The following is a 24846-nucleotide window of genomic DNA, read 5'->3' as shown; positions in this document are numbered from 1 at the left end:
ATCTAAATCTTAGTGGACCTAATGACAGTGCAGCTTAGGTTGAAACCTCTGAGGTTTTCATGTGTCCCTGGGGTGTTTGTTGTGGGTGACTAGAGGGCATCTGGGACTTGGCGGCTGAGTGGAGTTCCTTTGGTTCTGCGGTGGAAGTTGGTGAACCGGTGCTCTTTAAACTGACAGTCATTCAACACCCTGCCAAGTCACAGGCTCATAATTCAACAACAGCCTCTGGCTAAATGGCCCCTGCGTGAGAGTGACAGCAACGCATACTGTAAGCAGGAAAGAAGCCAGGAGACAGACATAAAATGGCCTTGACGTGGTGAGCAACATAAAAGACTGAATTCAAGTTCCCCATGATAGTTTTCATTGAAAACAATTTTTTTTACATTCAACATCTCTCACTGAAACTCAAAAAGACTTAACACCAGCAGTTTTTGTCTGCCCTCTCTGGTTGAAAGTTTCAAGTCTGTTGCACCTGTAACCACGCCCAACAGTGATGTCATGGTGTAAGGGCAATCCTTTGGGGTACAGTTAAAATCAATATCATGATATAAGTTTTATAGGTGTTTTGATATAAATATGTGTAACAACATGCAAAATCACACATAACAAAGCCAAACTGATTTTGACAAAAGAACTCAAAGTCCACTTACTTCTTTTTTCTGAAGCACGAGATTCATTTAAGATGATTTGAATGAACATGCACAAGTCAAACCGATGCAGTGAACTGTGTTTCACGGTTATAAACAAAAAACTCAAGAGAGTAGCTTCAATTGTTGTCACTCCAAAGGACACGAGTTCAGTGAGTACAGCTGATTATGAATAATGAATAGATAGACAGATACTCCAGATGCATAAAATAAACAAGACAGCTCGACCTTATGAAAGTGTATATCCCAGTGTACTCATGTCCGAGTGTCAGTGGGAGCAGGTCTTGGCTGAGTAATGGTGTTACTAATCTGGATCTAGATGGGAGTTGAACGTGAGGACACACAGCTGCAGTCCAGCCTCGTCTGCACTGAGATCAGACTTTGGCCACCTCAGCCGCCTCATGTACCTCTCTCTCTCTCTGTGTCTCCCTCTCTTTCTCTGAGCCACCAGACGTTTGCGCTGTCTTGCATGCTTCAGGTAATAACTGGAACGATTTGTGCAAGAAGACAGATGCACTGGATCAGTGTGTCATACAGCTGTGGGAGGGATGGAACTGAAGAGCTTATAACAGGTTGTAAGTTTTATCAGTGTTACACAATCATTATTTCACTAACAAGCTAATGAGTGAGATAGGAGAGGACAGTGAATGTGTTAAAAAAGAGGCTTTTTATTCAATATTTGGTGAGTCAAGAAAAATAGGACAAGTGGAGATGACTGAGACATTTATGAACTCTTTTTACTGGTTTTGCTGGTACAGGACATCTCTTTCTAAGTCTCTTTCAACTGGATCCCTGGTGTCAGACACAGTTCTCCAAGTTTTCCTTGGCTTTGCATGGGGTGTTTTGAATTCTACAGCTTATTATAAACAGACTTGCGTTCGCAAAGCTTTTGTGATCATTCAAGATTCTCAGGCGCTTATGTCCTCTGGGCGTTTTGTTCATCTGGCTGTGGGTAACCTTTAGATAAGTTTGCAATTAAACAGTTGTCGCTTGGAATGTTTTGTCATACCCTGATGTCTTTTTGGAGCTGTAAATCTCTGTGCCATCTCCTGTCTGTTGAATTTATAGACCCCAATCAGCCGCGGATTAAACGCTGGTCAAAAAACTAAGCTCCAGCTGAGCACAGAGCAGAGATGTGCCATGCTGGAATCCAATTATGAGCGTCATTGCTTCATCGATCTGTCCACAGCTGAAAATAGAACTAGTCAGGGGGACAAAACCCTGAACCGGAGCTTGGGGCTGATCTGCATAGAGAGTATTATTATCAGGAAAACGAGCTCCACAGCTTTCCAGGGTCTGTTTTGGACGCTTGGAGAGGGGGCTTGCTTTGTTTTTGTGTGATATGTGGTGTTTAAAGGATTAAACTATGGGTGTGGAGTTGCCCTGAGCTCTTGGACAACTCTGAAACCCAGTCTGCGGCCTTGTTATTCCCAGGCGAACAGGAAAAGGCTCCAGTAAAAAAGTGCATGGCCAAACCTCAGTGAATTCCTGATGAAGGAAAGAATGCAGCAAGAGAAGCCACGTTCTCTTCCTTCTTAGATTTTTTTTCATAACCACAACAACCTCCCAGTGCAGTCTTTTGGCTTGCTCAGCTCCTCAGTCACTTGCACAGCTCTGGCAGAGTTAGAATCATAAAAAAGCCCTGTAGTAGATATCTGGGGGAAATAGGTGAGCCGTGGAGAGAATGCAACAACAGTTCAACACAATGGTAATTTAGCCCTTGTTAGGAATTTTAATTTGTTTCTCTTTATTCACGGACAAGTTGTTTAGTATATTGCCTATAATGTCTGCTTAGCGAGCCTGCGAGTGATTATGGACACTGCTGTTTTGTTTTGTTGGAGAGTGGTGTAACCAAATTAATACTGCATGTAACTGCGAGGATTAGCATCTGCAGATAACAGCGGAGTGAAGAGAACTGGCAGCCTCCCAGCTCTGTTTTGTCAGAGCTGCATCTGGATCGTCTCCTGTTGCTTCATAGAGGGCACTAAGGATGAAAACCACCAGTGCCACAAATTTTTGGGTTTATTAAAGACATAAGATGACAGAATGAAATATGAAACGTACAAATAAACACCTAAATTGAACTCACATTCACATAAAAGACCATCTTTTAGACTGATCGTTACTCACAAGCATGAATGGCTGTATTCCTCTAAGGTGCTTTTTGTTGTGTTTGGGGGGCTGGGGTAAACGTACACACACACACACACACACACACACACACACACACACTGCCTGGATTCCACTCCTCAGTTAACAGACCAGACCACATTGTGGCTGTTATCAAGGCTTCTTCGTTGCCTGGCAACTGCGTTGTTCCTGTGGGCAGATTCATTGTGAGTTCTCTGGAGCAAAGAACTGTGGCGATAACATTCTGGAACATTCCGGAACATTCCAGAACATTCCATTCTTTATTAACAATGCAAGCAGCTAACAGCAAAAGAGCTCCAAAAACCCACTGTTAGCTACCTGCCCAGCACCAAGCAGCACAGACACAGTTAGCAGCTAGCTGGTTAACATAGTGGAGCAGCTAGCAAGCTAAAGAACCAGATATTTTTTCTCAGGAGTTGGTGGAGACCAAACTAGAGCTAAAGGGGAGTGATCATTAGACTTACTAGACATTTGTCAGGTTGCCAGAAACACAACTCCAAATGGATGTTAATGTTGCTCCGTAGCTGCTGGATGTGTAAATTATCAACTGTTTGCTAACACATTCGCCATAACAACTTTAAAGTTGTTAATATATTTATGTGGTGTTTTCAGCTTGTTATGTTGCCCCAAAGAGGCCAACAAATCAATTAATGCAGCTTTATAATAACATACTTTATAATTCTCATGTTTGTGAAATCAAACTAGTCCACCTTTTGTTGAGGAACATCCTCCTCTGAAGCTCTGCAAATTCCACTTTGGGAACCAACGTAGAAATTGGGCAGTGATAGAATACACATAGAAGATTATATATTATGGATATTTAAAAACAATTAGGCTTGTTTTTCCCAAGATTGATCACACACAGATTGGAGATACTTGTTAAAGATTATTTTGTACCTCAAATATGATGAATTAATATGAAAGTTACTAATTGGGTTTGGGGTTATATAATTGATTACAGTTGTGATGAGGTGACAAGTTAAGTTGTCGTAGAATACTGTATATTTTTAAAGCAATGTATAGCCAAAGCTGGTTAAAGAATAGATTAAATATGTTTAGAGTTCTCTAAGTGGGAGAAAAGTTCAAAACCAACTTTTTATTGCAGGTAGACTGACAGAGAATCATACTTGCATACTTAAAGGGTCAAACAGGGATATGTAAGTCGGAGGTTAGAGTATCTTTTAAGTGGCAAACTCATCAGTGAAACTCAATTGTCTCTGTGCACGAAGGACAGAAGAGTGTCAGCGGGAATGTTCGCTCTGAGGCAGTAAATATTTGGGTCTGTTTGCCGAGTCCTTTACAGCAGATTTGTTCCTCCACTCAAATGACCTGAATGCTTACAGCTTCAGGAAGTTTGATCCATCTCATGTGGTCAGATGGTTTGCCGTCGCCAGCGTTGTGTTTCTATCACAGCCTCTTTTGATGATTTCTCAATATGCAAACCATATTGGTGTGATGAACGATGACGGCTGTGCGTTGAGTTGGCCTGTCGTTCTATTTGAGGCTCACATGTGCAGCTGCGTGGCCGTCTGCGACTCCAGACCCTTTCACTTCAACTGTCGCTGTTGATCTCAGATGGAGAGACACATCTGTATTATCTCTGGTCTCACCAAACAACTCACATCTCTCAAGATTTCAAGCATTCTCTGAGTAATTTCTCCCCTCTGGTATCAGTGAAAATTACCCAAATATTCAACCCACACTTGGGTCGTGCCTGTTGTTCCTGAGTTCCTATCCAATATTTTGGCACTAATCTTCTCATCGCCCTGGGAGTTTTATGTGGGAAGTATTTTTTCGTGAGGAATTGAAGACATAAAATATATTTGCTTTTGTTAATTTCCCAATTGGACAGCATTGTTTTCACGGTCAAGATTTGTTCAGGGTTGTGATTAAAATAACAAGAATAATATTAGTGATAAAAACTGAAACTAAAAACAAACAGAGTCAAGGATCATGGGGTTTGGTTCCCAGTTGTATCTGGTTCAAATAATAAGATATGCCAGTCAACATTTGTCCTATTTTTTTCAGCATCACTTTACTGAGGAATAATATTTGCAAATGTTATCTTATTAACGCAGCATATCTGTGGCCAACGTCCTATAGAAAACTGGCATTTTGACTTATTTGACAACAATCTGTGAAGTGACTTAATAGCGATAAGTGGATTTATTTTGCCCTTTGAAACTATAATTCCTGTTATAACCATTGTATCATTTGATTAAGCCAACAGATGCCCGTCAACTTTCCATAAATCCAGGCCAAAGAGATGTTTTAAGGTTGTTATGGGAGGCCAAAGCTTGGAACAAAAGAAACCCGTTGGGACGACTTCCAATCTCAGCAGCAGACTCCCTCCTACACCCTTCAATCTGCCCAGACTGGTTAAAGATATGAGGAGACACACTCTCCACCTCTCTCCTGATGGATTCATCGCAGTAAGTTTGCATTCCTTTAGTTCATTTTTCCTTTTTTTTTTTCCTCTTACAGCTCGTGCAGCCAAACTAAAATGACATCATGCCGAGGGGAAGTCAGGCTGAATACGTGCCCACAAGGCCCTGCAGGAGAACCAGGGACCAATGGCGGGAGGGGTATCTGCTCAACAGGAGGATGAGATATTTATCAGAGAGGAAAATCTAATGTCTGAAAAGATCATTCCTGGCACAGATGAAGCTCTTTTGTCAAGTGCTGCAACAACACTGAAGGACTGAAATGTGGAAAATGTCCGCTCTGCTTTGACCTGATGATGAGGAGAGATAGACAACAGACAGATGGGATGGGAGGGCTTTGATGAAAAGGGACTGGGTGAAGAAGTAATAAATATATCCGGATGGGAAAAAAGGCGACATAAAACACTGAGGCACAGGCTGTAGAGGAGAAAGGGGATATTCTTTGTGTTCACAGTCCCCCTCTTTAAAGAACCGCTCTCTAAAAAGGCTCCGGTTTCTGCGGTTCCTAAGTGATGAGAGGGTCTGTCCGAGACCGGGTCAAGAGCTGCAGGATTGTTACAAAAGGTTCAGATGGCTTGTTTGAATCTGAAGCCAATTATCAGATTAAAGAGTCCAGAGAAATCCCTGTGATCCAGTTAACAAATCCCCATTTGCTTATAGAAACTGTCGTGGGGCCCTCACAGCATGTCAGCTGAACGGTCACACAAGTCTTGATCCCCCGGCCCACCATGTTGGCATTATAATGGCCCACATCTTTGTTCACCGCCTTAATGTACAAATTTATTTAACTCAGTCTAATTTACACATGAGCAAACGCATATAAGGGGTGAACTATATGGAACTATTACAGGCTTTGACTTGTGCTCAGTGCCACAGCACCATCTCCATGGAAATTTAAGGTATGCCTGCTCACACATACCCAGTGTGAACTCACTCATCTGGAATCCTCCACGCCGCTTTCCTCCAGGCTGAACAAGCTCAGCCCCGACAGCTACCAGTAATGACATATTTTAGGGAATCATGCACAAACACCGAATAACTATGAAGAAAGACAAACACAAGTGACACAGATGGCTGGTAACCTGGTGGCTTTCATTTCATTTGTTTTCCTCGCTCCCCCGTTCACACAGTGACAGACTAATAACGCACTTCCCTGAAATGTGGTCAGATGTTAATGAATGTGACAGGGGGGGAAAAAGGTCTTTACGGCATTTTTTTGTTTTCTTAAATGAATCATCTTGGAAAGTGTGGGTCAGAGAAAGTGAGTGTTAAGGATTGGGGGGGTCGCGGGTTGAGGGGGAGGGTCACTGACCTTCAGGACCTCAGTGTTAAAGAGACATGGAGATGAGGAAAAAGACACTGCTCACGCTGTTAAATATCTGTAAAGACCTGTAGTGGTTAGTGTGTTTACAGAGTTATTTATTTCTAAGAGGTAATTCGTTTTTTCCATCTTTCTATTTTTGACAACCACCAGAAACAGTAGTGAACTGCAGTAGTTAGCTGCTCTCTGTTCTGGTGTACTGACTGCAGGTTGGTGAAGAAACTGTCATCTGTCTCATTTGATGTATGTTAAGATTTTGGAGCATCTGTACAATGAGACAGTAAACATAACATCATGTCATTTATGTGAGGCCAGTTATCGTCAAGAATAAGACAGAAGAAAAGGATTTAGTCCCACAGGGTATCTGTTATGTAGCCCAGTGGTTCTCAACCTTTTTGGCTTGTGACACCTTACAGTGAAGCAATAAATTACTCATCACAGCCTTAATGTGGATATGTGTTGTGAGCAGTTCAACTAAAAAGTTATTTTTCCTTCTCAGATTGTTTCATTTGAAGGGTTTTAAGAGACCAGAGGAGGTGAGAGTAAAAGAAAAAACAAATGGGAAAAGTTGTAAAAAAAAAACAACAACCCAGTTATGTGTAACATTATGTGTTGTTTCTCATACCTTTAATTATCTTGTGACCTCTCAGAATTACATAGGGTCAGGACATCTAGGTAGGGACCCACTGCTGTAGTATATAGGCTGAATGTAGTACCATATTAAAGCTGAGAGATGACCAAGAAAAATACAGTACTTCATCCAAAAAAATGTTATTTTTATCCGTGCTATCAGCATGGCTCCAGGGATGGCGACAGTCGGCCCACCACTTTGGGTCAGACTCAACAACTATTGGATGGATTCCCATGAAAGTTTGTACAGACATTCATGGACTCCAGACGATGAATCCTGTTGACTTTGGTGATCCACCAACTTTTCCTCTAGCGCCACCAAGAGGTTGATATTTCTGGGTTACAGTTAACAGTTGAAAACGCTCTCATGTCTACATCTGGTCTGTTCACTGACCAGACGGCCTGCTCAAAGCCACTGACTGACCTGACGCTGCATAGCCAAAGGGTGACCAATAAAATGACAATCCCACCTGGTGTCCATGTATGTATGAGGAGAATCGGTGGCGTGGAGCTCATGGTCTGCAGTGCAGTGGGGAAAAAATACACCATCAAACAGAGGCAGCAGTGTATCAGTGTCACGGGGTCAATTCTCAGTCCAGGAATTTTCTTTCATCTGGAGTTCACAAGTTCTCCCTGCGTTAAATTGCTTGTCCTTCCAAATGCCAAAGACATGCAAGTCAGGCAAATTTATAGTCTAAAATGCGTACCGTGAGTGTCTGTATTAGTCCTGTGATGGACTAGAAACCTGTTCAGAGTGTTTATTTACACTTTTCCACCACCCAAAGCATGCTGGGAGCTTGTTTCAAGGCTCCAGCCCCTTGTGACCCTTGACAGGAATAAGCAGGTAAAGCCCGAACAATTGAATGAACACTGTCAAGCAAGACAAATGGTTTCGGAAATGAAAGATATACTACCAACAGCTGTTTTTAACAGTGTTAGGGCAGATATTTCCTTTAAACTTTCAAATGTACTGCAGGTGCCTCTTCTGAAAACTGAACCATGAATGAACCTTGAAACACGTGTTAGACATGGAACTGCTAATCGACCGTACAACAGACAGAAGACCTGGAAAGGTTTTTTTTAACTTGACCAGACTTCTTACCGTACACATCAATTTACACAGGTTGACAAATTGAGAAAAATGTACATGAAAGTTTCCATCATGTGTAAGAAGCTTTGATACAGTTTTCCAAAATACAGGATTTGCTTTCTTGGCGAGAGTTAGACTTTATACATGCTACAATATTTCACTGAAAAACTTAGAGAACAGAGAACTTAGAAGAAAACCGAACTGCCAAAGAAAAGATGTTTTTATTGCATTAATAAGGTATTTAATCCATATTGGATGGATTAAAATGGTTTTGCTGTTTTTGCACTACTAAATTAATTAAATTTAAAAAATTGTTTAACATGTTGGGAAATAAACGTATTCGCTTTCTTGCCAAGACTTAGATGATTAGATCAATAATACTCTTATGTCTGTACACTAAATATGAAGCTACAGCCAGCTGCTGGTTAGCTTAGCTTAGCATAAAGACTGGAAACAGGTGAAACAGCTAGCCCGCATACCAACATCTCTAAAGCTCACTAATTAACACATAATACCGAATTTGTTTCATTTGTACAAAAGCTAAAATGTAAAAACAACATTTTTTTTTTGCAGAGAGTTATGTGCAGAACTATTTCTTGGCCAGGTGCCATCACTTTAGTCAGTCTTATAACCTGGTAAAACTACAAATGGTTGTTTTTACACTTCACTTTTTGCACAGATTAAACAAACATGACATAATGTGTTAATTAGTGACCTTTAGAGGTACTTGTAGACTGATTTTGTTACCTTTGAACAGAGCCGGGCTAGCTGTTTGCCCTTGTTTCCACTCTTTATAACAAGCTAAGCTAACCAGCTCTAGCTACATATTTTACCACACAGTTGTGAGGGTTTTACCAATCTTCTCATCTCACTCCCGGCTAGAAAACAAATAAGCTTATTTCCCAAAATGTCAAACCATTCCTTCAATAACTGTATCTGTATCTTCTGTCCTGTTTAACTTCACAGTGCTGAAGAAGAATATGAGCAGAACTTTTTGTGAGGAAGAGCGAAAAGCAGAGGACGGAAAGAGAGGAATCCACAGAAAATCAGACGCCAAGGTGCTCAGTGCCAAACACACACACACACACACACACACACACACACAAAGGAAATCTCTTGTGTAGCAGACAGACAAGCAGTGATACCATCATCACGCACAGCATGCTTACAGAGTTACACATTTACACCTCTCTGGCCTTTTGCCTGCTCCCTTCCTCCCCATCCACAATGACTTCCCTCTATATTTCTGAGGGAATATACACTGCACTATTCACGGTGCAGGAACAGCACCAGCTCACGATTTTGTTACAGGGATGAGGAGCAGGTTCGGTAGGTGTTTCCTCCGGGGAGACATTTGCTCCGAGGACAACAGCGGCCACATTGTGCCGACAGCCTGACTTGTGTCATTGTTGGGAGATTCCTCAGCATTCCTGAAAGCACTGTCGCTGTGACTGGGAGCTCTGTTTCGGCACCCATGAAGCTTCAACAAACCCCATGGGAGCGTCGGTGCACGGCTTCCCAAATTCCACAGGTTCACAGAGACCCTGAATGAACGATGAAAGACCTCTTGGAGATCAAGGTCAGGCAGCAAGGACGAAGTGAGCGCTGCTTCGAACATGCTCCAACAGTTCTCTGCCTGCCAGCTATGATCTCTGAGCGTACAGGAGTTCGTCTATCATGGCTCTTGGCACAGATGATAATTGGAATACAGTAATGATAGAAACATTGCTTGGGTGTAGCTGTAGGCTACCAATGAAAGTGCCAAATGCCTGATATGATGAAGAGTACAAACACTTGTACCTGAGTCATAAAAGGAAAAACAATCATCAGTTACGTTGATTCACTTGAATGTTAAATATTATGCCATAACAGAGCTAAACCGAAAATGCTGCAGTGGGTCGAGACTTGATTTAAACAATATGACAGTATAATGCCTTAAAATATGCATCAGTATCATACGTTTCTATAAAAAACATTGTTTTTCTTGCAGCCATGACTTTGCAAGTTGGGTCAAAGTTCTCCAACGTAATAAAACTCAGTGAATTAATTTACAATCGGCTCAGTCAGCTGACTGCTTATTCAAGCTTTATATTAAGTGAATGTATAGATTATAAAATGATGAAATTACATTTTGAAACTTGATACCATTTTATAATACAGCAAACTTTATAACGGGTTTACAAATTGTAAATATTGGCTTTATTAATCATTTACTAATGATTTATAGATAAGTTATAAGCCATTAATAAGAAGTAATTTTGAGAAAAATCCCATTAGGCTGTTGTTTATCCTTTATATAAATGTTGGTAATCCATTAATACATGCTCATGGGTTTCTCACTTAGGCCATCAAGTCTGCAGTTATAAATGTTAATAAGTTTTAATAAATGGATTTTGGTTCAGATCATCTGTAAGGCCTTTTCCAGAATCGTAACTTTTTTAAATAAAAAACATTTGGTTAAATTAATGAAATACTGAATCTCCACAACTGTTAGATGCATTGCTCTGAACTTTTGTACAGACATTCATGGTCCCTGGAGGATGAATCCTACTGACATTGATGATCCCCTGACTTTTTGTCTAGCGACACCATGAGGTTGAAGTGGTTTTGAGTGAAATGTCTTCACTATCGGATGGTTCGCCATGAAATCTGGTGCAGACATTCATGTTCCCCTCAGGATGAAATGTAATTACTTTGGTGATCCTTTAACTTTTCAACCAGCACTATCATCGGGTCAAAATTTAATTTGTCCAATATTTTTTAACCTGCAAAACAAACGACATTCATCTTAGCCTCAGCTGTATTTTGTGTTTAGTGCTAAATGTTAGCACGCTAACACACACTAAACTAAGATGGTGAACATGGTTAACACTTTATACCTGCTAAACATGTTAGCATTGTCATTGTGAACATATTAGCATGTTGACATTAGCATTTAGCTCAATTCACCACTGATCTAAGTACAGCCTCACACAGCCGCTAGCATGGCATTAGCTTAGCTTATTTATGCATAAACATTATTTTCATAAATAGTTATCTCTGTGTACTTGGTGTAAATACTTAAATCAGAGTTTTCCCACTTTTTATTACATGTTATGAATGTAAAAATGAATATAAAGTGGAGGTTTATGTCAAACTGGTAGTTAGCTAACGTTAACCGTCGCCCCTCAGCAGGCAGACAGGCGGAGGCGGGGCGTTGGGACCGTGAGGCAGGACGCTTCAGAGAAAGTAAACACTTCTTTTCAGACAAGAGACTTTTATTTGTGGCTCTCAGTCTGAGCTGGGCAGGTTGCAGAAGAAGGACTGACTGTCCCGACACCCACAGAGACTCAGCATCTGGTGCTTTTATTTGCACACGCTGTATAAGAGCGAGCAAGACTGTCCTTCTGGAGGACGAGCACGGAGAGACTACCTGCCTGTCACCGGAGATGATGAGCAAAACCTGGGAAATGATCCTGAAGGACTCGTCTGATGGGGAGGAAAACGTGACTGCGATGTAAACACGGACCATCGATCTCTAATCAGGAGGTAATGTTTTAGATTTGGTGGTTTGAATGGAAATGGTCGCAGGGTCCCCTTTCCTCTGCCCTGTCTCTATGCTGGGATGCCTAAACTCTCCAGTGTGGGACAGACCACCACTTTTGCATTAACTGGTCTTTGCATAAATAAAGGTAGGGATTTTTACATCCTTATGTAGCCAGGTGTGTTCAGGCCAAATGTTAGATATATGGTCAATGATTAAATGAGGAATGTCTGTATGAGGTTTCAGGTGTTTCTTTTTCCTCTCAGTCTGTTTCCCAACTGTTTCTTGGTCCCAAACATACCTTCGCTCATCTTCCCAGTTCAACCTGAGAGGGACCTTGTGCTTCTTTGTTGTATGACAGATGTTAGAGGGAGATGAACTTCATTTGACTCTGCTGCATACATGTCAGACAAGATTAGATCACATTAAATGCTGAACAGGGAGTCTTCTGTAGGCTTCAGACCAGCAAACTGGAGTGTTTTAGATTCCTGTCTGTGTTATTTATGAACTGAAAGAGTAGACTTTTTGTATTTTCCATTTTCTATGAAATACAATAACTGTGAAAAGATTTATTTGCACTGCTTTTTGCTCTTTAAAGATGCAGCATAATCTCCAAGTTACTGCGACAGCCCAAAAACCAACGCTCTCCCACCATCTTGCCTCCAGTTCTGTGTTGTCACTTTTGCAGAGGGATGTCTTCTGGATCATGTTCCTGTGGTTTCCATCAGAATGAGCCTCTAAAACCTCTGGAACAGCTGCAGTTTTTGGTTTAGAGCTTGAAAATATTGTCTTAAGAGTCAAACAGTGTTTCAACACTGAAACAGGCTTTGAAAACACAGTTTTTTCACGGCTTTACATCCCAAAATCACTTAGACCAGAACTGTTTTTACCACTGCCTGGTTAATACACTTCTTCACCAGCCAGTTTACCACTTAAGATGTTCTGCAACTGTCTGCCACAGGTGTCATGTATCTGACATGTTAACATGGAAGGAAGTTTGTACTTTCCCTGCTTACAGGAGCTCCTTTTTGTACCTCTGCCTCCTTTGTAGTGCTGTCTGGAACAGCACATAGGTGTGTGGACAGGCCCCACCCTGCCCTTTGTTAGGAATAATACTCTGTTTAGCCGCCGTGCCTTGACTTGTTTCTTTTCACTTTTTACACACCTGCTCTCTTCGTGCCATGAGTGCCTCCGGGTCCACAGCCTTTAGAGGGGATCAAGTATCTCCTTGTCCCTGCTAATCTGCCCTGAAAGCCCCCGCTTACACTGTGAAGTAGTTAATGTTTGATGGAAAACAACGTCTTACCTCTGAGCTTTGACAAATATTTGATTGGAGGGTTTTTTTTTTTTTACTGTAACTTCCAAACCTCTCGTTCACCTATTCAGTCTGCCATGATGCAGACTTTCTGTCTTGTTGATCATGTCTAGGAACGCGTTTTTTAAAATGATCACACACCGCATATCTTTTCCTTTTAGAGCGTTGACCACTCAGCTTTGTTTTGGCTTCCCAGCGATGTCTGTGGACAATTTGCTTCCTCTTTAATTGGACCTTTCTTCTCTTCCTGTGGAATTCGTCTGTGACTTTTGTACCAAACAGACATTAAAATGCTTGTTTGTTTCCATCAGGCTGAAATCCTATTTTCCTGGTAATCTATATTGTAGGAACAAGAGGTCCATTGTTGCTTCGCCACACCAGATGAAACTCTGGCCTGGCGTTGCAACATTAGATTTTGCGAGCAGACCTCACTTGCATAGGCGCTGTGATTTACAATCAACTGTGAAAGATTTATGGGGGATTAGAGTTTGCGTGTTTGTAAGACAGCTTGTTTAGGAATGTTTTCCACAGTTGTTTTCTTGACAAAGATGTAGGAATTTGTGCAATCTCTCAAGGATAAGCAGTTTTTCTCATGTGTGTGATTATTTCCTGTGTCGTTGCAGTGTTTTCCGTCACCATGATGTCGCCACGTGAGCTCCTGACTCACCTGCTCCTGCTCCTCCAGCTCCTCCTCCCTCTCACCCTGTCCTTTCTGCACCCTCCTCACCACCCGCCTGTCCACGTCCCCACGCTGGTCCCTCACGAGCCGACGCCTCTCATCCGCTCCCGCTTCAGCGCTCAGACTCAGCTGGACTTCACCACTCACTGCAACTCCAGCTGCTTCCACAGAGGAGAGCAGGAGGCCCAGAAGGAGCAGCTCACAGAGAAACTGGCTTTTGAGACGCTGTACGCCGACGGCTCCCGCACTCTCACTACCGTAGACGTGGAGGGTGATGAGGAGTTTGGAGGGGATACGGTTCACTTTGCTCATCCTTCACCGAGGAGAGGAAGAGTGAAGCCCAGGCACAGACGTGTGAGGCGGCAGATCTATGGAGCAGACGGACGCTTTAACATCCAAGGTGACAACTTCCTGTTGGATTACCCTTTCTCCACAGCCGTGCGGATCTCCACCGGCTGCACCGGCGTTCTTGTGTCTCAGCAGCACGTCCTCACAGCTGCGCACTGTGTGCACGATGGGAGGGATTATGTCAAGGGGGCGCGGAAGCTCAGGGTGGGCTTCCTGATTCCTCCATCCATCAACGGCACCAAAGCCGGCCTCACTTCTGCCAATAAGCCTCTTGTCCGCTGGGTGAGGGTGAAACGTACCCGTGTGCCAAAGGGCTGGATCCAGGGTCCTCAGGAGGTCAGCATGGACTTTGATTACGCCCTGCTGGAGCTGCGTTGGCCTCACAGACGTCCCTTCATGCGCCTCTCTGTGGCTCCCTCCTCTGACGACCTGGCAGGGAACCGCATCCACTTCTCTGGTTTTGACAGCGACAGGTCTGGGGAGCTGGTGTACAGATTTTGTCCCGTGGAAGAAGAGTCCAGCGACCTGATATACCAGCACTGTGATGCCCGACCTGGAGCCAGCGGCTCTGGAGTGTATGGAAGAGTGTGGGACAACAGTTTAGAGCGCTGGGAAAGGAAGGTCATCGGCATTTTCTCTGGACACCAGTGGCTGGAGATAGACGGGGAGAACCGGGATTACAATGTGGCGGTGCGCATCACTCCTCTGAAGTTTGCTCAGATCTGTTACTGGGTGCACGGTAACCGATTAGACTGTGTCCAGGACTAAGACGGACAAAAGTAGGACACGGACAAGGAGGAGGTTTTGAAAGTATAGCATGAAAAACACAAGAAAACACAGAGTGACTGAAAAAATACAGGGTGAAATGTCTCATTTCCCCTAAAGAAAGAAGAGTGAAACAGGATTAAATCCTTACAAAAATAACTTCTGCGATACTACTTTTGGATCCACTTCTCTTTGATTTAGTTATTTCTCTCCTGTGTTTAATTTACTCCCTGTAACCTTTGGGCCTATTAAACAAATGTGCCTGTGAGATCATCACCACGGCATCTTTAAATATGTTTTTGCCCGCAGTCAGATTAATAACACACTCAGTGTTTCCACAGTATTAACATGAACAACTTTTTACAAGAGGGAAAAAAACACTTTTCCTCGTGTGTGCAGTGTCAGAAACACCAATTATTTTCCTACTGTGGATGACGGAAATCTACTGACATTTTGTCTTCACATCTTTCCCGCTCTCTTTTCTGACTTTGGGGAAATGGTTTGGTATTTTTATAGCTCTTTGACGATCATTCAGTTTGTGGACACCACAGATGCTTTTCGACCTAACGTTTCGGCAGACAGTATGCTCTTCTCAGTGTGGACTGAAGAGACAGAGTGTTTATTTTATTTTTTTGAAAAATGCTTGATATATTTTAATAAACAGAGATTTATAACAGTGTTTGTGTCAATAGTATTGGTTTCAGGAGTGGTGTTCGGGCGCCCTCCTGTGGTCATAACAGGCACTGCAGCATCAGTGGACCTGAACAGCCAGGGTGTGCTCAAGTTTGGTTTAAATTGAATTTAGAGCAGATTTAATTGATTAGCAGATTATGTGCAACAATGTTATTTTTTCAAGCAAAAATAAAAAAAATAAAAATATAAAATCACTGATTCCAACTCCTCAGATGTAAATATTTAATACTGTTTTTTTTTTTTTTTTTTTAATCATCCATGACTGTAAAATGAATATCTTTAGGTTTTAGACAAACAAGTTGTTTGAATATTTCAATTTGGGATTTAGGACATTTTGACTATATATATATTTTTAATTTTCTTTACAAATGTTCTGATTTTATAGACCAAACTTTGCTGATAACGAAAATAGCTGGAATTGGATGAGCAGATTCTTTACTAGTTTTATCATTTGTGCAGTAAGGTCTGAGCATCAGCCTTAAAATGTAAGACTTTAAAACGGACACCATTCACCACAACCATGAGGCCATTATAGAGAAGAGAAACTGATCTGATGTGTGACAGAATCTGAAACACCACAAATTTGAAGAAGTAGGCCTACAGCTCAAGTGTTTGTTTTTACAAAACACAAGTAAAACAAGTGGAAAAAGAGCAGAACAAGTCAGTAGTTTAGTGCTTTTTATTAGAGATAAGGAGACGATACAAAACATCCACCATTCAATATTCAGTCTTAACTCTGACCGCTGGTCTTTCATATACACATCGCTCCCCTCTCCAAAGTTTTTAATTCAAGAGGATCCTGGTTTTAACAAGTACAAGGAATGTTGTCTGTTTACTACATCAAATGCCATGCTTTTCTGACGCAAAACTGGAAATAAAAAGGAAATCACTCAAGTTTTAGAATTTGCATGTTCAAAAAGAAAGAAAAGAACAATGGAATAACAAAACAAAAAATATATATTTAACCGTGTTTCCCCCAGAGGTTTTGTTACATCTTGTGCAATCAAGAGTGAATTAGTTCATACTACACCTAGTCTCAACTACACACACTTACAAAACTTAACTAGAAGTTTGGCAAAAAAAAAAAAATGTAGTTGGAACGATTATTTGTCAGAATTCAATGGTTGGAAAACTAAAAAGGTTTGTTGTCTGTCTTTTTCTCTGCAATCAGTCGAATGGAACCCGGAAAGAACAAAACCTTGTCCGTAAACATGAATAATATGTGTATTTAAGTTTATCATCATCATCCTTCCTCAGTTGTATCTTAATGTTTTTCCTTAGTGTGTGTTTTGTTCATATTCTTTATGTTGCGTGAACTGGAATGACAGTCTGCATTTTCTGGAATTTCTTATTTGTCTGTCACTTGACCCCAAACCCACCCACAATATCCCACCCCAAGAGTCCCGCAAATGGTGCTGGTTTTGCTTTTGCCCTTCTCCAAACCACACTGGAATGAACAGCTAAACCCAACAGATGTGTCTGAAAGGCCTCGATCGAAGCCAGAGGGGGGGGGGCGCAATATTTATATAGGGGATCCTTCCAGGCTGACTACTGACGAGCCGCCAAGCTTTTCTGCCAGGGTGTGCCGGTCTTTCAGGTCTTCCAAACCGTTCACCTGCCACTCGTGCTTAATACCTGAAATAATAATAATTTAAAAAAACCACATCAGAATTACAATGTTGTACAAGTTTTCAGACAAAGAAATAAAAATCTCACTGTTTCATCACTTTTACTAAACAAGGTTTAGGTCAATAGACCTTCATCCAGTAAGCTAAAAAAATTAATAGAGCGTTTTAGTAAGTTTATCTGGTGAATGTCTATTAACCAAACTGTTGAATAATAGGAGCGGTTTCTGAAGTGAGAAACTAGTTATGGATAAAATATTAGCTTATCCAGCAAATTAGAACCTAATAAAATAAAGGTTCTTCCTCACAGTGACGCAAAATAAAGATAAAAATCCATTGCCATATAGCTCATTGATTTGTAACATTGCCCACAACAGCCTAGAAATGGGTGGAATTTTTTAAGGATAGCTACCGAGGTGTAAATCAGAATCAGAAATACTTGAAATGCTACAGAAAAATCTCTGATTGTAGACAAATGTATCGTCGTCTGACGGTATATATTGTCTTATCGCCCAACCTACTGTTAAATTAAGCAGTACAAGTGATTAGATCATACATGTCTGTCCTACATGCACTCTGAACACTTCCAGTTGAAAAGCAGCATGGGCACTGGCTACCAATGCAAAACTAAACAATGAAAAGGTATGTAGGTCCTACTTGAACGTGACGTGGCCGCTGCCAACAGGTTGCCCATGTGTAGTGCAGACGCATGGCCGAACTAGTGGACAGTCGGTCTACTACAGTGTTATTTGCAACTGATATAATGTTGAAATTAGATATTATTTTGAGATTATGATATTTAAAATAAATAAAAAATACAAACAATTCCCCATTAATACTTTATTCTTCCTAGTGGCTGTTACCGCTGACTACTTTCTGTATGATCATCTCAATCCTTAATTCAAGTAAAATATTTAGGTATATGAGGAGAGAAATAGTTATGCTTAGGTATTAAGACTAGGGATGGCTAGTTTAAGCAAAAGGTAATGTTTATGTATTAAGAGATTTTTGTCCACATGGAGGAAGCTGAACAAGCTGTTAACACAACATTATAATCACAAACAATATCCTACTTACACATCCAGCAGACATGAAGCAACATAGCAGTCATATGGAGTCACCTGACAAATATAAGTCTAATATTCACTCTGCTTTTAGCTCTGTGTTGGTCTCCAACAGCCCCTGAGGGAAATATCTGGGTCTTTAGCTGCTAAATGCTCCACTATGTTCACCAGCTAGTCGCTAACGTTGTGTGTCTGCTGTTTGAGCAGTAAGCTGCAGGCCAGAAAGCCAAAACTGAAAGATGCTAAAATGGTCTGCAGAGCTGAGGGGAGCTGCAGAGTCAGGAGATAATTCTGTCTCTCTTTCACATTACACAGTCATCTGACTCACTGTTAGTAGAAAAATATTGATTAGTGCAGCTTTAAGTTTAAGGTATAGGTTGGGTGTGGTTAAGGTTGGAGTTTGTTTAAAGTAACGCCGGTTTGCGCCTGCAGATTAGTGATTTTCAAACCATTTATCCATCAACAAAACTATATATACACACACACACACACACACTGCTATTTACCTTCGAATTTTCTCTTGATAGCATCTTTTGAGCTGGCATAGATCATCTTGCTCTTCAAGGGGGCACTTTCTGGAGCCCTGCGAAAAAAAAATTATTAAAGCCAAATGTAGTCTTAATGATGGTCATAAACCCTTTAATGTTTGATAACGGCCGCGCTCACCAGAAGATAAAGACCAGGTCCTCCTTCTTTGTTTCTTTGGTCTCATAGGTGGCGTCGTACAGGGCGTAGCGGCAGTCGTCTGGGGGCAGCATCTTCACAAAGTGCTGGTATGGGTCCTGGACGGTGGTTCCCAAGTCACCCAGCAAGATCTCTTTGCCATCATCCAGAACAATGTTCTTGAGGTCCTTGCTCATGCAGAACAGAATGGCCTTCTTCCTCTTCCTCTTCTCATCCTCGTTCGCCTGAGCCTTACGCACCTTCATGTCATTGAAGACTGCGATAACTTCATCTGTGACTTTCACACCGGAGGCCTGTGGAGAGAACAATCTGTTAACTCAGAGTTTAATGTATTTACAGTTTAACATGGCAGCTGCTATTACTGCAACTGTCCACGTTTTTCAAAATTGATGATGCTACAGGAAAAATTTTAATATAGTATACAACCCATAATAGCTACGTGACAGGCTACACAAAGCTACCAGTTCATTAACGCAGGTTTCACATATTAAAAATTTAATTACGTATTTTTTCAAGGAGAAAATCCGTTGATAGAACGATGAATGTTTCTTTCACCTTGGATTGATTTGGGGGAATATCACGATGTAAATATATAAATGTTTTAAACGTAAGTGGACACTAATGCTTTCAGGTTTCACATCAAAAAATCAGTTCAAGTCACATTTTAAATCAAAAATGACAAACTCACTGCTTCTACCTTTTCAAATGTGAATATTTGTTGGTTTTCTTAGTCCTATGATGGTAAACTAAATATCTTTGGGTTTTGAACTGCTGGTCGGACAAACCAAGCAGTTTTAATATCTCACCTTGGGTTTGGTAAATTGTGAAACATTGACCTTAATCTAGAAAATAATTGATAGACTAATTGAAAGTAATTTTTAGTTGCCACCCCACAGTGATCGATTTGTTAGTTTTGTTAGATGACTTCAGTGCAGTAAATACAGACATCATGAAGCTGAAGAAGGGCCCGAGAGGGCGGCATGTGACTATCACACACACACACACACAGCAGAAATGCTTCTTATGAGGATGACTGATAAGGAGGATGGAAATGTGTGGCCGTAACAAGCTGTCAGCCATGGTGCTGGTGGAAGAGTGAAGTTGGGTAATGTAATGATCCAATTGTCAGCGCCGCTGGTCCAAATGAAACCAACACTGATGATTCACTCAGTACAGCCTTTTAATTCCACTTATGTATGAGGTCAGACTGTAAGAATACTGAAGGACAAAAACAAAATGTGTGGCCAGTACTGTCGGTACAAAGTCCACCTCGAATGTGAATACTAAATAAGACCAGCTAACAGGTGTGTCTACATTTCTGTGACTGCGACAGGACCAGTAGAAATAAAACATTACGTAAGTTTTTCTGCATGCAGAGGGAACAGCCATGTATCTCTCGCTACCATAAAGCTGACCATGTGGGTGAGGGTGTGGTCAGGAATTAAGCATTTCAGTGTAGAGTTCAGTTACAAACAATGGGGCTTCTGTAAAAATATAGAATACAAGTCACATTGCAGAGTCACAGCTGCTCCATAAACTCACTGTCTTCTGACTCTGTTTAAGGCACTCCATCACAGGAAAACGCAATCTCAGGAGAAGATGGAAGAAAACTGCTATCTACCAGCTACGTGTCGATGGACAAAAAACAACAATGAAAAGGAAATAATGGGGCAGGAAAGACGGAAAAGGAACTGCAAAACAGCACAAGCAGGCACTGTATGTTTGCTCAGGGCGTAAAAGACCAGTATGAGATAACAGTGAATTTTAGAGTAATAATTAACCAGCAAAAAACCTTACTCACTTCCTTAATCCCATGCATTAATAAAATAATTAAGTAAATTGTACTTTAATATTTTTTCCATGTTCCTTGCAGTTATAGCAAAGTCTGTTTCCAAATATTTGTTGAAGTTTACAGTTTTCTATGGTGACGCTGAGAAAAGTATTATAACCATATTCTTTACATGTCTCATTTTTCTGTACACAAACATGATTTTCATCTGTAAAGTCAACAAAATATCTTTGTTTCCACTTCTTCCTTCCCAGTGCCTTGCTTTGGCCTAATTTGCCATGATATAGTGGTTTATTTTCTGTTGTAGTAGCAAGCTAACATCACCATGGTGATTACTAAACTTTCAACTTATCTAATCTCGGATACTTTTATTTACAGAAGTCAAGGTTCAAGTGACTCAACACTAATCTAGTAACAGTCCAAGTCTTGAATTCATCTACACACAGTAACTGTTAAGATTGCAAACACAGGCCTAATGGGATTATATTCAAAATCTTAAAAGGAAAAATGTACAGCAGACAGATTTAGTATTTCAGGTTGTTAACGGTACAGACTCAGCAATGAAAGTCAAGAGACAACATAGCTGGATGTTAACAAAAAAACTAATACAAAATGTATTATATTATAGATCTATGATACTATGATTTTTTATTTTTTGTGTTGCAGTGATGCACAAAAAACTGTGCTTCTTCTCTAATGTTTGATCTATGTATGAATAAATAAATAAATAGATAGATAGAGGCATCCGTTACAATCCTGCCTCTTGGTAGTAGTCTAATGGCGTGACTGGCGTGCAGTCTGTATAAACGTATGTACAACTTAGATGCGCAACTAAAGAAATATGCGCAGTACCGACCGTGAAGATCCAGAGACAGCGGCCCGTTAGCTTCAGCTAGCGGATCCAACACTGCCAAACTGGCGTTACATAATGGTGACAATTCCGTCAAAAATATGCTACATACAAATAGATGCATGGCAAAATTCTCACATTGCAAATGGCAGTAAATTCAATGTAACTGCAGATTTGTTATAATACGGCACCAAACAAAATGGTCTTTGCACCAAATTCAGGGTGGGGCCATGAATGCAGCACACGCACATGTGTGCGCTAGCTTGCTATATAAGGAAAAGCTCTGCTCAAACGGATCGTTCGTTTGACAATTCATTCATTTAGTGTCACAACGCAACACGGCTATAAAACTACAAATTGTCCATGTAGTACCGCTGAGCGAAAAGTGACCTGATTTGGAGCACGTAGTCAACCAGCGTCTAAAATACTGTTAGCGAGGGAGCCGTGTACAGACAAAGAACAAGAAATTCACAGCTAGCGCCAGCCATAATGGGTGTCATTTTATGCCTTTGCTAACGTAGCTAGTTCAGCTAACAATACCGTAAGCTAGTTAGCCTCGAGGCTCTGCTGCACCTGCCAGCGCTGCGCTGTTATTATGTGGAAGCATCGACGAGTAGAGGTGAAATAACGTAAACATGATGCAGTGAAACACTGGAACAGCGTCATAACAACGGTGTCCATGTTAACAGGCGAGGGACTTTGGGCTTTTTGTCGGCGAAACACGGGGAGATGAACGAAATGGCGCCAGTTGTTTAGACAGTTAGTCCTGTAACTGGTCCGTTGTCACGATTTTGTAAAAGTGACCGTACCATAAATTCGCAGAATGTGATAAATGTAAAATGCGGCCTCGCCTAGCTCTATGAAAGCAACATTAGCTGTCCGGCCTCTCGGTCAGCAGAGCTGTTTGCTGCCTAGCACCGGCGCTAGCATCGGCTCCTGCGGCACATAACCGGCTTGCTACGTTTGATGCTAAAACCAGTACAATCGTCTATAAAATGCACACAAATTGACCACAAACCTCCCCACATCTTAAGATTAAGTATGTATTAGGCAGTAAACGCAGCGAGAATACATAATATGTGATAAAAAACGACGTTAAACCTACCATTGCTGTAGCTCTGAATAGGTCAGCGTCTGCGTAGAAATTGAATGGGCTATGATGATGAATTGTCGGTCTCGCTCACACACTGGATACATAACATGAACGCGCCTTTAGCGCGACCCTGGCTGGCTCGAGCCAGGTGCACGAGCGGGAGCGCGTGTCTGTTAACCACGGCAGTTTCATTTGCTGCTTGGTGTTTACTATTGACCACTGTAGGCTATTGTGCCACTTGTGACAGCACAAAGAGCGCCGCAGATCTAATCTAATGATCAGTTAGCTTCAGTTCAATATCGTATATACACTAATTAAACAGGTAATACAACAAAACTATAATATCCCCAGGTAGCCTACATGTTTAGCATATTATTGACACTAATTGGCATCCGTTTGAGGGGAATAATATTATACTATATTATATAATAATTTTTCTAATATATTTTTTACATTTTCATCTTCTTTTCCCTGTGACTTCTACTGATAATTGTTTTTCCTTTGGTGGCGGCGGCCAGCGTGCGTGACCAAATCAAACATACCAAACGGGTAGCGGAGAGCATTGTGGGAATATGTGTTTGTGTAGTACCTGCTTGAATGCACCTACAAATCCCTGGTAATCTGATGTACAGCATTATAAAAAGGATTAAATAGTGCTCCATTGGCGCTTAATGTAGGCTACAATTAAATGACCACGAAGATTATGATTAAACCATTTGATCAGAGCTTTTGATGCTCTGCAGCCATACCATTTATTTTTGTTTTTATTGTAACCTCTTTTTAAAAACAAACCATGAACAGCCTATGTATGTTTATGTAGCCAGCATTGTGACAAACGCTGTAGTTTCAGCATCAGTCTCAAAGATGTGAATACGTGTTGCATTACACCAATGGCGTGATGAGTGATTAATAAGTGAAGCTGCTGACATTCAGCAGCCAGCCGGACGCAAAGCGTTTTCAGGATGGGAGGAAATTCTCCGCCACCTATCCCCCTCTCTCGCACCTCCTCTCTCCCTCCTCCTCCTCCTCCTCCTCCTCCTCCTCTCTCTCCTCCCCTCCCTGCGGTTTCTGTTGGACTCACTTCCAAATATGGAAGCGAACGGTGAGCGGCGGCGGTCAGTGCACGCGCCTCGCTCACAGCACGAGGAGGGTCTGGCCGCGACGCTGATCACCATATAAGGAAACAAGGGACACGAAATTCGCTGTAGCAGATTTTTGTGCTCGGCATCTCGTTGAGGGGAGAGAGAGAAAGAGACACACAGAGAGGGCCAGTGTGAGGGTGAGAGGCAGCGGCAGACTTCCAGGCAGAGGGAGGACGAGCAGCGGAAGATGAGGGAGAAGAGTGACACATTTCCCCGGGGAATAAAACGATGCTGCCGCTATCATATTACAGCTGAGGTAGTGCTGTTTTTGTTGTGGGACGTGTGTGTTATAGCTTAACGGCGCTGTGGTTGTAAACACAAAGCCTGTAAGACATGACCTACATTCATCATGTGGCGAAACAATAAAAACAACAATAATTTCCATCAAAAACAGACTAACTCAATATGTTGCCAACATTGTCCTCAAATCTGCCATTCAGTAGCTTCTAATTTCACAAAAACTGAATATAGGATGTTCTCTTCTCACTGTACATATCACACAGCCTACTAGCTTTTTGTTTATACTGCACATAACATACAGTAGCCTAGTTTCATTCATCCTACTCTACATACTATATATTGTTACTGCTCATACTGTACATATCATTAAATTACATCGCTGTATGTTTCAATTTTGTACAATCATTTATATGTATAATATCTATATGCACTTTGCTACTACTTACACTATTTGGTTAGATGCTAAACTGCATTTTCTTGTACCGGTACTCTGTACAATGACAGTGAAGTTTAAATTGATCTAATCCGATGTAATCTAATCTGAGGCAAATATTCAAATGCAAATCTGAAACAGAACATTTTGTTGCTTCACAGTTACATGAAATGAAAATCTCTAAATGAAATAAAAGCCTGACATAAGCAGTATTTTTGTAAAATGAGTGAAATCAGAAATATGTAGTGGTGTGTGTGGTAAGAGACCTATATCCTCTTTTCAGTTTTGCACAACCTTTACATGCATACGACTTAAACTGA

General features: G+C 41.3%; 2 protein-coding genes across 3 annotated transcripts; one reads left to right on the top strand and one right to left on the bottom strand.

Moving 5' to 3' along the window:
* The first annotated feature begins 11468 nt into the window (after positions 1-11468).
* LOC122880083 (serine protease 23) lies at positions 11469-15589 on the top strand. Of its 2 annotated transcripts, none has more exons than XM_044204843.1 (2): positions 11469-11811; positions 13745-15589. In XM_044204843.1, the coding sequence occupies exon 2, from the start codon at positions 13759-13761 to the stop codon at positions 14914-14916; it is 1158 nt and encodes a 385-aa protein (XP_044060778.1). In that variant the 5' UTR covers positions 11469-11811; positions 13745-13758; the 3' UTR covers positions 14917-15589. The 2 variants fall into 2 exon arrangements, with proteins under 2 accessions (XP_044060778.1, XP_044060779.1); XM_044204844.1 differs by lacking the exon at positions 11469-11811 and adding an exon at positions 11867-13452.
* Positions 15590-16270: 681 nt separating this feature from the next.
* Positions 16271-22872, bottom strand: cfl1 (cofilin 1). Its single transcript, XM_044204845.1, has 4 exons — positions 22724-22872; positions 18962-19272; positions 18802-18878; positions 16271-17241 (listed from the first exon to the last, which is right to left on the bottom strand). The coding sequence occupies exons 1-4, from the start codon at positions 22724-22726 to the stop codon at positions 17129-17131; spliced, it is 504 nt and encodes a 167-aa protein (XP_044060780.1). The 5' UTR covers positions 22727-22872; the 3' UTR covers positions 16271-17128.
* Positions 22873-24846: the final 1974 nt, after the last annotated feature.

The sequence above is a fragment of the Siniperca chuatsi genome, linkage group LG8 (genome assembly GCF_020085105.1).
Source record: "Siniperca chuatsi isolate FFG_IHB_CAS linkage group LG8, ASM2008510v1, whole genome shotgun sequence".
Taxonomy (NCBI): Eukaryota; Metazoa; Chordata; class Actinopteri; order Centrarchiformes; family Sinipercidae; genus Siniperca; species Siniperca chuatsi.
Note: the sequence above shows the minus strand (reverse complement) of the source record. Positions and strands in the feature narration are given on the sequence as shown.

Excerpts from the sequence above, each read along its gene's own strand:
- LOC122880083 (XM_044204843.1), top strand. The coding sequence starts at position 13,759 with ATGATGTCGCCACGTGAGCTCCTGACTCACCTGCTCCTGCTCCTCCAG.
- cfl1 (XM_044204845.1), bottom strand. Across the intron at positions 18,879-18,961 it reads GACCTGGTCTTTATCTTCTG|GGCTCCAGAAAGTGCCCCCT; the intron begins GTGAGCGCGGCC and ends TTTTTTTCGCAG. Across the intron at positions 17,242-18,801 it reads TATCAAGAGAAAATTCGAAG|GTATTAAGCACGAGTGGCAG; the intron begins GTAAATAGCAGT and ends TTATTATTTCAG.